The sequence below is a fragment of the Chiroxiphia lanceolata genome, chromosome 6 (genome assembly GCF_009829145.1).
Source record: "Chiroxiphia lanceolata isolate bChiLan1 chromosome 6, bChiLan1.pri, whole genome shotgun sequence".
Taxonomy (NCBI): Eukaryota; Metazoa; Chordata; class Aves; order Passeriformes; family Pipridae; genus Chiroxiphia; species Chiroxiphia lanceolata.
Window position 1 is genome coordinate 1,324,929 of NC_045642.1, and position 13,955 is coordinate 1,338,883.

A 13,955-nucleotide genomic window follows, 5' to 3' on the forward strand; every position below is an offset into this window, starting at 1 on the left:
GGTTCTCACACTGCCTCCGTTTGGGGCTGGCCACAAGCAGTGTCAGATGGGCATGACCTAGTGCTGACCTGGGCTCAGCCCTCCTGCTGGGGACAGTTCAGAGTCCCCACAGCACAGGGAGGTCTCATCCTTTCTGTCCAGGCCGGGAGTGAAGGTGTTGAGTGACCCCGTTCCTGCCCTTCTGAGGCTTCAGACCAGACAAAACACGTGGGATTAAATCCCTCCCTTTCTGTCTATCTGTTGCCACAAGAGCTCCAGTTCTGGGCTGTGGTTTGAGGGAAACTCACTGTGAGGTGAATATCTCATCGATCTCGGGCCGGGGACACAGATTCATCAGGAAAGTCTTGTACACGGGCTCCGGGAAGTCCTCTGGGTTGATGGCATCATTCTGAGAACACAGAGAGGACGTGTCAGGACCACAAACCTCTCCTTAACACTTCCTTGGGCCAACACAAGTGACTGGAACGTCCACCCAGGTGCTGCTGCTCCCTGTGCCACCCAGTGCAAGTGTTCCTGGAATACAGCCAGAACTGACCCCAGCAGGCTGCAGTTAAGGCCCGAAGGTGGTAAAGAAATGGTTTCACAGCATCTGAGAGCATCTGGGCTGGTGGTTTTTCACACCCAAGGGCACCCCAGTCAGGGCAGGCAAAAGGATCCCTCTCAAGCCAGCAAGACCTCTGGGTACCCAGAGAAACCCTTACCTTGCCCTTTGGGAGGTGACAAGCACTTAGTGCTGCTTCCACCCTCTTCCTGTCTGCAGGGAACATCTGAAAAATACTGATGGGGAGGACAGGGATCACAATGGAGTAGCAAAGAGAGTAGGAAGGCTGGGGCTGCAGGCAGTGCAGGACACTTCAAATGCACAGTGAGGGAGGCTGATGGACCAGGAGACAGATACTGTTTTTCCAAGGGAGTAACAGAGGTACCGAGTCTGATAAACCTACAGAGGGTTTTCCAGCTGCTGATCTAATGCAGAAGTTCTGTAGTTCTGCTATGGACTCTGTAAGAGCCCTGTGACTCTTAAAATCCCTCTTCCCTGTCCCACCCTCTTGGAGGTGCTCCCTGTGGCAGCAGATCTCATGTCACCAATTCCCAGGACACTTCCACCCACCAGACACTATCCCCCGTGGGAGCTGGCACTGGCAGGGAATTGCTCTGTAGTCAAGGTAACATTCAAAAACTCCAAACAAACGTTCTGCACGTTTGCTGCTTTGAAAGAAGGCAACATTTTCTGGAATCAGAGGCTTTCCGTGAATTCAAGGAACAAACTCATTGCACAGGCAGAGACTGGGCTACTACACGACTACTGCAGGAACCAAAGCTCCTTTCCAGTGGGGAAAGTTGGGACTGGTATGCAGGGCACAATTCCCTGGGTCAAACCTTCAGCTTAAAGCAGCTGGAGTGTGTAGCAGGAACAAGAACTGAACCCTCCCTCATTTCAGACCATCCCAGGCAGCAGCACTGTGCTCTCCTCCATGGACAAATTGAGGCTCAGCTCTCATAAGCTCCCGGCATCCCTGGTGCTCACAGGCAAACAGGGACCAGGGAGTGCCCTGTGCTGCCAGGTGGGAGTGCTGAAGGGGCTGCAGCAGCTCATGCAAACCCAGTGCCCTTTGCAAGGCAAAACTGAAGCAGCCCTGGCATGATTCCAAAGGGATTTACATGTCTAAAGAGAAAGGCAGATGCTCGTGGAATTTTCAGAATAATTCAGACATGGAGTTTTGAAAGCCTTACATTTATCTGCACCTGGAGATACTGAGTATTTTTATAAGTCTGGCTCTTAGTCTGGACTATTTAATGGTCTGAATTGTTACCATTCTGCAGGAAATGGGCACTGAGCAGAGGTACAGCCTGTACCAGATATTCTTTCTCGTTGTTTCAGAGGAATAAGCCGGTTCCCCCCGCAGCAACGCTACCCTGGCTTGCATTTTGAAGATCAATTCAAAGCACTCTTCCCTAGTGTGTTATTCATTATAGACCTATACATTTTTAACAGCCCTTTGATGAATACGCTGGTTTCCAACAGAATGAAATTCTGCTGGTAGGTGGTTTAGAAAACAAATAACAGCAAATGTTTCATGCTGAATAAAGCTCAGCCGTCCAGGGGCCCAATCAGCCAGCACAGCCCTAATCCAGCACCTTCTGCCACACAGCACCCCCCGGGGAGGGTGTTTATTAGGGGTGATCAGTGCCCGCCTTTGTGATGCTGTGACACAGCTCAGCCCTAAAGCAGAGCCGTTCAAAACCTCCCAAATGCTCTGTCTGCAGCTCCTTATTCTTAAACAAAAGGTAATTTATGTATATCCTGCAGGCTGAGGGATGGCAGAAGTGGAGGACCGGTGGAGAAGAGCTGGAGTGGTCACACGGGAGAAACGGAGACTAATGAAAGCGAGTGAGCCCCACTTCAGGCGAGCTGGGGAGCCCAGCAAAGAGCTCTCCAAATCCAGAACTCCTCACAGGAAAGGCAAACTGATCCTACACCTCACCCAGGTATCAACTCAGATTTGCAAAACAATCTGTGATCAGAATTTTACCAGAGCTGCTTGGTTTTGTTGATTATTTGTTGGCAACAGCCGGGAAGTGAGATCTATGGCTGTTTAAGGCCATTTCTTGTTGTAAATGAAGGCCAAAGTCCCCTTTCCCAAATTATGTCCCTGACCCAAATTATGTGCCAGGTCCTGGGGAAGAACCAAGGTGCAGCAGGAGCCCTTCCATGGCCTGAATCCAGAGGGAATGATCTCTACCTCTTAGATGCAGGAAAAACAGGCGGTTGAAGCCACTGGGAACCATCCTCTTACCACCTGCTCTGCCTCTAGTCTGACTGAACACACAATAAAACAAACATCCACACTCACTTCCTGACTGGAATCTTCCCCTCTGCATTCAGCTGCATCTTCAGCTTCACCAGGCTGTGGAAAAAAAACCAAACAAGATTATGAAAATGTACATGTACAGTCTTGGAGATCCTATTAAGTAAGGAGAGAGAAAAGATATGTTATTGGGGAAAAAAAATCTACCAGTGAACTGAAAATCAGAGCCCTGCAGAACTTCAGCTTTACCCTGGCCTGAGCCAGGCCTCGGTCTGGAGGCTGCCAAGGGACCTGGATGCTAAGAAGCCTTTTTTCCCAGTACAGACAGAAAGGACCCAGGTGTTTCAGAGAACAGATCACTCACATCTTCTCCAGGAAGGTGTAGCGGGAGGCGTTGTAGGTGAGGGGGTTGCGGACGATGGCCAGGATGTCGTCAGCCCAGCTCTGGAACACACACACAGGCCACAGGCACTATGGAACTGCTCTGGGACACACACAGCACACATGGAAAGGGGACAGAATTCCCAAATGGTCTGGGTTGGAAGGGACCTTACAGCTCATCCAGTGCCACCCCCGGCCACGGGCAGGGACACCTTCCACCAGCCCAGGTTGCTCCAACCTGGCCTTGGACACTTCCATGGATGGGGCAGCCACAGCTTCTCTGGGCAACCTGTGCCAGGGCCTCACCCCCCTCATAAGGAAGAATTTCCTCCCACATCCACTTTAAATCTACTTGTTCCAGTTTAAAACCATTGCCCCTTGTCCTGTCCAATACTGCTGGGCTCCAAATCCCAACATCTGTGCCCCAGGCTTGGCTCTATCACCTTCCTCCTGCCTACAGACACCAGCAGCTGAAACTTTGCCACTTCTCAGCTTCTGTTCATCCTTACAAAACACACAAAGGACAACAATGACTCACTAAATACCTTCTACTGGTCCTTCTCCATGCAGGGCAGAAGTTTCTAGAACTACAGAGGACCCACACCTGACTGGAGCACAAACCTGCTTGTTTATAACCTTGCCAGTAGCACTGACAGGGCTCAAGGTCCTCTCCTTTCCTGCTCCCCACTGAATGCCCCAACCCTTAGTGGTTCCCAGTGCTTCCATGCCCTCAGGATCCAATACCTTGCCAACATTCTCCTTGTAGGACACAAAGTTATGGAAAGTGAGGTCAACCATGTCAGGGCCAGAAACAATGGTCAGGGTCTTCAGCAGGAAGGTGCTGTGAGGATAATCCAGGTTAAAAACCTCTCGGAGCTTCTGGCACTGCCAAAGAAACACAACAGAGGGGGATGATGGGAGAAGGAGGGAAAAGCTGCATCCAAAAAACCAGGCCCCAATCCAAACATTGACCCAAATCCACGGCAAGCTCCTCAAAGGTTGCAAAACTGTTTAAGGCAATCTTCCTTTCCTTGGCTTCCCTTATTTTTTGTCTTTATTCTGGATTACCTGCATTACCTGGGACAAGCCTCCACGACAAACACCACAAATGCTGTTTTGGTCTGAAAAAGGCACAGTTGGAGACTGCCCTTAAAGAAATTCCTTCTGGAACTCTGGGATGGACATGCAGACAAGCAGAGGAGAGACTGGCCTGCTCACACCAGAGGTGTGTAACATGGTGATTTTGTCAAAACACACACTAGGAGAGTCTTTTTGATTAGTGTGACACCTTTACTTGGAACCTCCCTCCACAAGAAAGATAATTTTTGGGACCCCAGTCACTGCAGGGCTGGGCTCTCTCCCTCCAAGCCCCATTTTCTGCTGTTGTCAGTTGTTAACAGTGGTTTTTTTCCATAGCAATTCCAGTATCCTACAGCAATGGCTCACCAGGGATTTGTTTTATTAAGTATAAGGCTCATCCGATTAGCGGTACTTGGATTTCAGCACCATATCAAAGTATTTATAGAATCCTTTAAATTATTCAGCATTTTCTGCATTCCTACGTGAGGTGTTGCCAAGCCAAGGTATCCCAGAGTTCTACTGGTGGTGCTGTTTAGAATGGAAAGACAAAATTCCCACTCCTCCAATAAAGCACAGCAATTCATTATCTGAAATGCAGGCTAAATCCCTGTCCAAGCAAACAGGGCACTGACAGAGCACCTGCTCCTCCAGAAACAGGGCAAAATCCACAATCTGGGACTGTCAGAGCAGGTCAGACTGGGATGTTAAATTGGAGCTGGAATCTGAGCTCAGCTTCAGGCACCATGTGTCTGCACCACGTCACACACAGAGTTGCACAGACATTTTATAAGGAACTGCTGATTTCTTCCACTGCAATTTTCCAAATTTCTGGAGCATTTGCAATTCTGACACATCTATAGCAAACAGGTATCTTTAGGAAAAATGGGATGGGCTGGATTGTAAATCAGGATCACCTGACCACTGTCTCTCCCTTTTGAAAAGCACCTCTCCAAGGGAGTAACTCTGAAACCTGCTTAATCCCAGAGCATTTAGAGGGAGGGAAGGGGGAGCACTCATCCAGCAGAAAATGTGCCTATTTTCTGCTAGGGAATTTCTCCAGTGGCTCATTCTCGCCTCGTGAGCCCTTTTCCTTGGCAGAGCTGAGCACCACCCACACCCCCCCCTCTCCTGCTCGTGGCTACTCCTCCACGGAGCTCCACTTTTCAGTACCAGCAGCGGAGGGCTGGGGTTTTAACTCCAAATTAACTTCATCCTGCAAAGCCAGCGGTGTTTGTTCACTCCAGGGCTGCACAGGAGATGGGGCCCAGACAATGGAGAACTTGTGGTTGTGCTGAACTCATTTCCTGTATTTGTTACCCGGGGCTCCTCCCAGCCCTTCCTTCTCCACACGCTGCTCTCCTGCAGACACTTGTCACCTGGTTCTTCAGACCTTCCTGCCCAGCCATGGCCCCAGCAGGACAAGTGCTGCACCAGAGCTTTTGCCTTCATCCAGGCAGGGATGGATCCAGCACTCAATGGAGATGGGGAGAGAGGACTAGAGACTGTGTCCACGAGCTCTGAACCTCCACAACCTGCACTCCTTCAGCACCTTGTGCTGCAGCTTCACTGCAGAATTACTCAGAGTCACCTTGCAGGTGGCCATAAAGGAAAAATAGGAATCGCTGCATGAAAGGCAGGACAAGGATATTAGCCATGCAAATCAGAAGGGAAACATGCTCAGCAAATCCACTTAAAAAAACCCAAACAAGCAGAAAACAACCCACCAGCAGAGCTGAAACACAGTCAGCTCCCATTTCACATCCCACCCTCCTGATTTCCCTAAAATCCTCAGCTGTACAGAGCAGAGCCATAGTCCAGAGAAAAGCAAATTCTCATGCAAATACAAACAAAGAGCCAGAGCCAGATGCAAGACAGAGAGGGATGGTCCTTTCTCTGCTTGGAAGGGGACAGAGCTGAGTGCCAGCGGGAGCTGCCACAGCCACACGGGTCACTGCGCCCTGAAAGATGTGTGTCCTGTGGCACTGAGGACAGGACAGCAAGTCTTCTCTTTTGGAGAAGAAAGGTCTTGTTTGGTTGCCAGAAGGGGAAAAGGAAGCACCTGAGGAATTTCCAACGTCTTTGACTCTGGAGGTACCACTCCTGTCCCCTGAGCTGGAGGCGATGGCTGGGAGCGGGGAGGACCAGCCTGTCCCTGTGCCAACCAGCTCAGGGACACAGGCAGCCCAAAACCCGCAGGGAAGCACTCCCAGCTCTCAGTGTCTTATCTAAAGGAACTGGAAAATGCAGCAGTACACGGATTCACAGGCACAAAATAACCTGTGGGGTTCTGGAATCAAACAGGGACACACTGCCAGGGACGGAGGAGCCTGTGCGTCCTCGGGAACTCCCGGCCCCGTGTGCCAGAGCTCCCACTGTGCAACGATGGAGGAGGCAGAAGGAGGGCCCAGCAAGGCTACTGCTCTCCTTCCCTGCTCAGCTCCTGCTCCCCCATCTATAAATCCTGTGCCAGCCACAGGCTTGTACCTTGCACGCACACGGATCAGCGTCTCCATATGGCCCCGTGGAATCGTTCTCTACTTGGAGGGCTGGAATGAGACTTGGTTTAGCTCCATCCTGGGCTCACACACGTTGCTGAATCCCAGTCCCAGAGCTGCCCCATCCTCTGTGCTGCAGCAGAACCACTGACCACCCACAGTGTTTACAGCCCGTGGCTCACAGCCCACAGCTCAGCTCCGAGGGCACTGTGGCTGCTCCTGGTGGTTCCTAAACGTTCCCACTCGCTCCTACTTTATCATCTCAAAACATGGTGTGTGACATCCCTCTGTATCATTTTCTCCCTGCACATGTTCAGTTCAGGCTGCATCTCTGGGTTCAACAACACCAGAATGCGGATGGAGGACAGAGGTGGTTTATCCTCACGACACTCAGAAAGTACAACTTCTGTTCCTATGAGAAGTATGCCTGTCTCAAAGCCAACGCCTCCTGAAACATCTAAACAAACCCCAAGGAGCAGCCAACAGCACAGCAGTCTGGCCTAAAACATCCTGGATTTTGGCCTGAATTATTATTACATTCTCTGTCAGAGTTCTGGGGTCTTGGTGCCTCCAAAACCCCCCAAAATGGAGGAGTCCTTGTTGTCCCTCGTTACCAAAAGGCAAACACAGACCTGAATGTAAATAACAGCCGACTGTGTCGGTGCTGAACTGCACTCCAGAGCTTTTATCTTGTCTCCTGGCTCTTCAAAGGCCCTGCTCAGTCTTATCTCCAGTGCTCTTGAACACACGCCAAGGTTCGTTCTGCCCCGTCTCTCAAGAGAAACTTTTCTGTGAAGGAAAACCACGGAGCAGCTCTGGGAGGAGCTCCCGCAGCGGGGAGCAGGGGAACCCTGGAGGGCAGGAGAGCAGCATTCCCACTGGGAGGGGGCTCCTCCTGCTGCCAGCCTGCAGTGACTCCCTTTCCATGCCGCACTGGGCATGTCCTGCTCCCCAGACCCTGCTGCCCTGGGATGGGGCCCAGCCGTGACCTGTGCCGGGAGGGAGCGGGGCCCTTCTCAAGTGGTTTTCCGCGGGGGCGCTTTGGTGTCGTTCCTCTCGCTGTGTGTGGAGGTCACAAAGGAAAACCCCAAACCTCCTGCTCAGCAGTGGTGGGAAAGTGCTACTGAAAGCAGGGAACTCCCCACATCCACAGGGAATCTCACTCCCAGGGAGACTCACGTCACTGCCATGGGGCTGGAGAGCTCAGGGCATGTTCCACCCTCAAGCCACAGCCCAAACCTGCACAGCCCCTTGCCAAGGAAAGCAGGGGCACTTTCCTTCCTATGGAATTCCCTCAGTCACAGTCCAGTAGGAAAACCAGGCCACAAGCTTTTCCTCAGAGTAGCTGTGGATTTACTATGGAATCACTTACAGGGAAGGGGAAAGGATGCTCCATTTGCTACTGGTGCTACCCAAAGCTCTTCCTACAGCTGTGATCCTGTTCTCCTTGTCCTAAATACGATCCATCAGCCCTTTCTCCTCCACTTTTAGCCAGTGAAACAACTGTTTGTCTTAAGTCAGCAGTTCTACCCCACAACCATTCCAAGCCTCCATTCCGCAGCAGGGAACACAGCACTGTGTACATTCTTTCACCCCAAACCAGACTTTGCTTTGTCACACCATGTTTATATCCTTTGTAAGGATGCCCCAGACACAGCTGCCCCATGTGGAGGGTGTGGTGGTTCCCGTGAAGACATTTTCCCTGCTTTCTGCATTCCTTTGTGAAATTCTGTTCTGGGGAAAGGCAGCTGAACACACCCCTGAGGGCTCTGAGCCAGAAGCATCATGGACAGCACAGCCACGTGTAAATAAGAGTTTTCCAGGCCTGGATGGCACACATCTCCCACCACTCTGGTTCAATACCTCTTTCAGTGCCCACACAAGACCTCTTAGCATCCCCTATGGGAAAGGTGGATAAGGAGCCAGCTTAGTGCATTTGACCACATGTTGTAACAGAAATGCCAGAAAACTCCCTGAAATACAAAGGGGACTTATTTCCAACGAAGGGTCCCTGTGAAACGCAGAATTCAAAAAGCACTCGGGATTTTCACGGCACAGGTTGTCATCAAGTGCATCACTTCTGCCTGCTGAGAATACTTAATAAATCGAATACTTAATAAATCCCTTGGTGCTTGACTTTTGCTTCCTTGTTCATCAAAAATGAGCTGTAGCCAATTCCCAGACTGTAAAATACCATCCTTGGCCTGTTAGAATGGCTGCAACACGGTAGCTCCCCCGTCAGACACAGATCCAGGGCCTGGGGAAAAGCACAGGGACAGGGCGAACGCACCGACACGTCCCTGCAGCTCCCAGCAAGCCGAGGTGCAGCAGCTTCCCAAGCCAGAGGCATCAGCTCACATTCAGTAACCCCCAAGGGCATTTCCTTCTCATCCCGACTTTCTGCACTCACAGAGGTTTCCAGGGCTGGGGCAGGAAGCATCCCATGGCAGGGTGGCACCAGGCAGGACAGCAGCACCTCCTGCTTGTGCCACACCCGCCTCTGGAAAACTCCCCTCGATGTGGACTCTCACACTGGAAGAAACCCTGAGGAGCTGCTTCAAACCCCGAGTGAGTGCTTCGTGCTCACCTCCTCCATTCAACTCCTGATTTTCCAGCACTCCCAATCCTCCTCCACATCCCCCTCATCTTTTCCCTTCTGCCAGATCACAGTCCCTCCTACTCACATGCTCTTCCCACAGTAGCCACTTGGTTCCTTTATTAATCCTGCTACTCTTCCCTACCTTTTCCAGCTCTTCCCTTGTTCTAGGACACTAAAATAGCCCAGAAATCGGGTGCGTTGGGGGTGCACACAGCAGCAGGATTTCCTAATAATTTCCTTATCATTCCTAACATACAATTTACTTTTTTGGGGCAATCCTTCTGAACAGTGTTGATATTGTACCACACACCCACGGAGTGTCTGAGTACCAACAGTCACCTCAGGGCCGGTTATTGCAGAAGGATGAGGGATTTTTTCTGTCTGCACTGCCTGATTTTTATCTGTATGAATTTTATCACTCACCAGATCATCCAGTCAATCAGCAATTCAAGGTCTTCCTACAAACCAGCGTCACTTTATTACCCCAAATAACTCGGTACCATTGGCAAACTCTGTCTTCTCCTGGCAGCCTCCAATTAGTCTTCCTTAACTAATTGCTAAAATCTAGGACATTTTTCTCCTGCCTGTTGCCACCAGGACATCCACCCGTGGCCTCAAGATTTCCACCAGCAATTTATCACCTACATCAAAGCCCAATTCATTTTGTAAACAGGTTATTCCTCAAAGTTTACTATCCTAGAAAATACTATCTCATACCTCTCCTTTAAGTTGGCCTTTTCCTTAGGGATCCTGTCCAAAGTGTGGCACCAACTCTACCAGCCCCAAATATTTTATCCTCCTAAATGAAAAAACAACATCCAGAGAGCTTTTTTTACAAACACTCTTCCCACAAAACAAGTTGCAGACAAAGTTTTAGATGTGTTGAAAACTCAAATATGTTCCATTCAAGTGAATTTTCAAGGAGAAATCCAGTTTCTCAGAAGGAATTGTGACTTTTAGGGACAGAGATGCTGTTCTTGAGCTCTGCTGTGCCTTCAGCACCCACCTGACATGGTGTTTAGAGAAATACTGGTCTTGGGGAGCTCTGAAGAGACATTTTCAGAGCAGATTGGGAAAACAGCTGCAGGACTTATGCAAAAGGCTCAGCAGATATTGCAAAACCTTCTCCTTGTGCCTTAGACAGTCACTTGTGTCACCATGGGAGCCACCAGCTCTACTCCTTTGGTTCCTTTCCACCTTCACTGCAGTTTTGTGCTTGCCTTTTCCACACATGAAAAAGTTCAAAACAAACCAAAAAACAGTCCCAGGAAAAAAGTCCTAACAAGGAGAACGTTGCTGCAGGAAGCTTAAATTACAGCCGAGACCAAGAGCAAAGCCCTGATCATGTGCTTCCCTTCATGTGCCACCCTGCAAGCAGATCATGTCAAACTATAGCAGGGGGGGGAAAGAAAGAAACTGGTTTTTCTGAAAGTGCATTTTCTTCCCTTTAAAGGGAAAAACCCCAGCACACAGGGCTGGAATCTCGCTGTAACTCCAGGTTTGGGGGTGCCCTGACCCAGCCTGTGCATCCTTGCACAAGAGCAGCTCCAGTGACTCAGTGCAGGAGCATCACAGTCTCCAGCAGGACTTCCCAGGGCAGCAGGGCACTTGGAAAGGGAATTGTTGATATTCCTTCCTCTACCATAGTCTGGAAGTACCTCTTTTGGGTGCACAGAGGACCCCAGGGAGCTCAGGGACAGGAGTAAAGATGGCTTTTCTGTATTTACATAGTTGTGATGCGAGGAGGTAAGATCCCCTCCACCTTCTTCCAACAGAAATCCAGGACAAGCTGCCTGAGCTTCCGCCAACGCCCCAGGCAGCCCTGTCTTTGCCACAGGAACATCAGACAGAAAGAAGCTGTGGACTCACCTTGGGGATTTTGGCAAACCTCCCCACTCGGGTGTCTCGGATGCTGGTGATATCCAGAATTTCCATTTCCTACAAGAGAGCAAGGACAAGGAAAATAAGGAAGGGCAAAGGAGGAGGGAAAGCACTCCATCCCAGAGCCCCCAGAAGCTGCAAGGCAAGTCTGAGCCAGTGCTTTTCCCGGCAGAAGAGCTGTCCCAGCAGGAACAAGGCAGGGAGGGAAGCAATTCCCATGGAAGACTCTCCACAGCCTTCCCCAGGCAGCCCCTCCACATCTCCACTACTGGCTTGTTGTCATGTCCTTGTTTGTTCTTTTAATATCCAACCTGAATTTCCTTCCTCTGTTACTAATTTTTCTTCTCACTGTGGGTCTGGAGAACAAATTATACTTGTTGCAGCAGATAATATTATTTTCCAAGATCCCAACACGGAACAATGTGGATACCATGTCTTCTGGCTGTATCCCCATTTTATTGTTCAGCAGGACGGGAATTTTACTCCTAATCCCACTCCTTTCTGAATCCCTAGTGCAAAAGCAGTTTGCTTTACTTTAGGAGTTAATCAAAAGCATTTTCCAGGAATGTGAGACCACCCCCCAAGTCTGGGTTCCCTTGTGGCAGCTTTCCCCCGTTCCCCCAGCCCCTTTTCCAGGTATCCCAGTGAGATATCTCCCTTTCCATGGTGACACCAGCTCCCCTTGCCTCACTTTGTGCTCCACTTCTCCCTGCTGGAACCCTTACAACAGAAATTCTACCACCCGGAGTGGAGCGGACCCCAAAAGGGGGATGGGAGTGACAGAGACACCTGAGGGGTGTGACAGTCCCCAGCCCCGTGACACTGCTCTGGAGGACACGGCTCTGGCAGTGCCTGGCCCAGCTGGCACTGGGCACAACCTCCTGGAAAGACAGAGCTCCCTCAAGCCCCTCAGATCCCTGGCCAGGGCCTGTGCAGGACAGTCTCTGCCTCTGCATCTGCCTCAGCATGTAGGTCAGGGGGAGGAAGTGGAGCTGAACCACAGCCCTGCTCTGGAAAGCAGAAGTGAGCCCAGCCTTCCACCTCCCTCAGCCAGAGCTCCCCACCACTCGCTGCTGCTCCTCAGTGAGGAACTGAACTCTTCCCTCGTGCTGCCTCTCCCTCCCCTGCAGCAGCTGTGGCCCCTGCTCTGCTCCAGCAGTGAGGACACAGTGCCCTGGGCACTCCCCGCCCTCCAGACTGCACGTGGGCACCACAGCACCACGGTCACTGCTCTGGGCTTTTTAATTACAATGTCTAAACCCCCAGTGAGTCAGTTAATGGACCACTGTCCAGGCTGGGAGAACCCTTTGGGTGACAGGGATATCAACATGACTGTTCTCCACGAAGCCCTTTGAAGGACACCCAAGGAGCTTTGCAGAAGTGAGATGCCAGCGTGACAGGCAGGGAAAGGCCACACTCACAGCCTCACCTCCTGCTCTGTCCTGGCACTGGGAAGACAAACCTGCCACGGAATAACTCCCACCCCTGTAGGGTGTTCCTGCTGAGAGGAATGGCTGTGGCAGTTTGTTCCCGAGTGCAGGACTCAGCACTTGTGGTGTTTTCACCTCACACAGACCTGACGGGCTGTTTGGAGCCCAAGGGGTGCAGTGTCAGAGCTCACCTTGTTCTGATGGGTCCAGTACACGTAAAAGCCCTTCGGATCCACTCGGAGAATCACGGGAGAAGCACTTGCTGTTTCCTGATCAAAAAAAAAACACAAGAAGAAGGTTGGCACTTGGGGTGAACTGGAGAACCCACCATGGGACATGAGGTTCCCAGTGCAAATACAGCCCCATGGACTGGCTGTGCACACACTGTGGAAGAAGCAGCTGTGGAGACATCCAGAAGATAAGATCCATTCCCATCTCCTGTGCAAGCCTGTGCTAAGAGAAGAATCAGTGTGAGCTCTTTGGAGACAGGGATGAGGATTCCTAGTGCCTCTACGTCCCAGCCCCTTCACTCATTGTAGAAGACTCCTCACTGCACTTGCCCTCTGGTGCCACACAAGACAGGATCATAAGGCCTTTCAGCCATTTCTGGGAAGGCTCCAAATTCAATTCATGAAGCTGAAACACCCAGCTGCTGAGATGAAACCAGTAGTGAAATCTGGACATTGTACCTGCCACTTGGGTTTGTCAGTTTGTCACTGAACTCATTCTTCACTCTAGAGTGCATCTGTATTTCCAGTTCCAGATCCAATATCTTTGTTATGATGAGCTGCTCATTGCACAGCGCATCACATGTGCTCCTCTTACTCCCTGTTGTTGTTCTCCTGCTGTTCCAGGGACAGCACTGACCTGCCCAGCACCACGTCCATGTTCCCAGAGCTCTGGGACAGCACTGACCTGCCCAGCACCATGTCCGTGTTCCCAGAGCTCCTGGCTGGCTCCCTGCACATGTGGTCACGAGCCACGAGGAGCAGCACAGGCACTGTGCTCCTACCCAGAGCATTGTGCCATGTTCTAGATTAGCCTTATCTGCCATGGAGCAGCTCTGAAGGTCAGCTGAGGCTGCAGGGAGGCTCCTGAGCAGGGCTGTGCTGGCCTGGGGTGCCATCAGGGTCTCCTGTGGGGGGCTCCTGGCAGCAAAGGGAATAAGGATTCTACAGAAGATGGTCTGGCAGCCACACTGGATGCTGCTCACACTGTGGGGCTCAACTCAGGGCAGAAAGCAAACAGTGTCTGCTAAAATGCTGTCATCCAGAGTCTT

General features: G+C 51.0%; 2 protein-coding genes across 3 annotated transcripts in view; one reads left to right on the plus strand and one right to left on the minus strand.

Moving 5' to 3' along the window:
- LOC116787990 (deleted in malignant brain tumors 1 protein-like) overlaps positions 1–13,955 on the plus strand; it is a 499,349-nt gene that overhangs the window by 256,462 nt on the left and 228,932 nt on the right. The window lies entirely within an intron of this gene.
- Positions 1–13,955, minus strand: part of PLCB2 (phospholipase C beta 2) — a 39,327-nt gene that overhangs the window by 22,736 nt on the left and 2,636 nt on the right. The window contains exons 2-8 of one of the 2 annotated variants that reach the window (XM_032690840.1): positions 12,868–12,945; positions 11,235–11,303; positions 3,936–4,076; positions 3,175–3,254; positions 2,856–2,909; positions 702–777; positions 288–388 (exon numbers count right to left, since the gene is read on the minus strand). In XM_032690840.1, the coding sequence (XP_032546731.1) occupies positions 288–388; positions 702–777; positions 2,856–2,909; positions 3,175–3,254; positions 3,936–4,076; positions 11,235–11,303; positions 12,868–12,945 (599 nt within the window). Of the gene's footprint in view, positions 1–287; positions 389–701; positions 778–2,855; positions 2,910–3,174; positions 3,255–3,935; positions 4,077–5,288; positions 5,894–11,234; positions 11,304–12,867; positions 12,946–13,955 lie in introns of those variants that run through there. The other variant, XM_032690842.1, reaches the window with a different exon arrangement.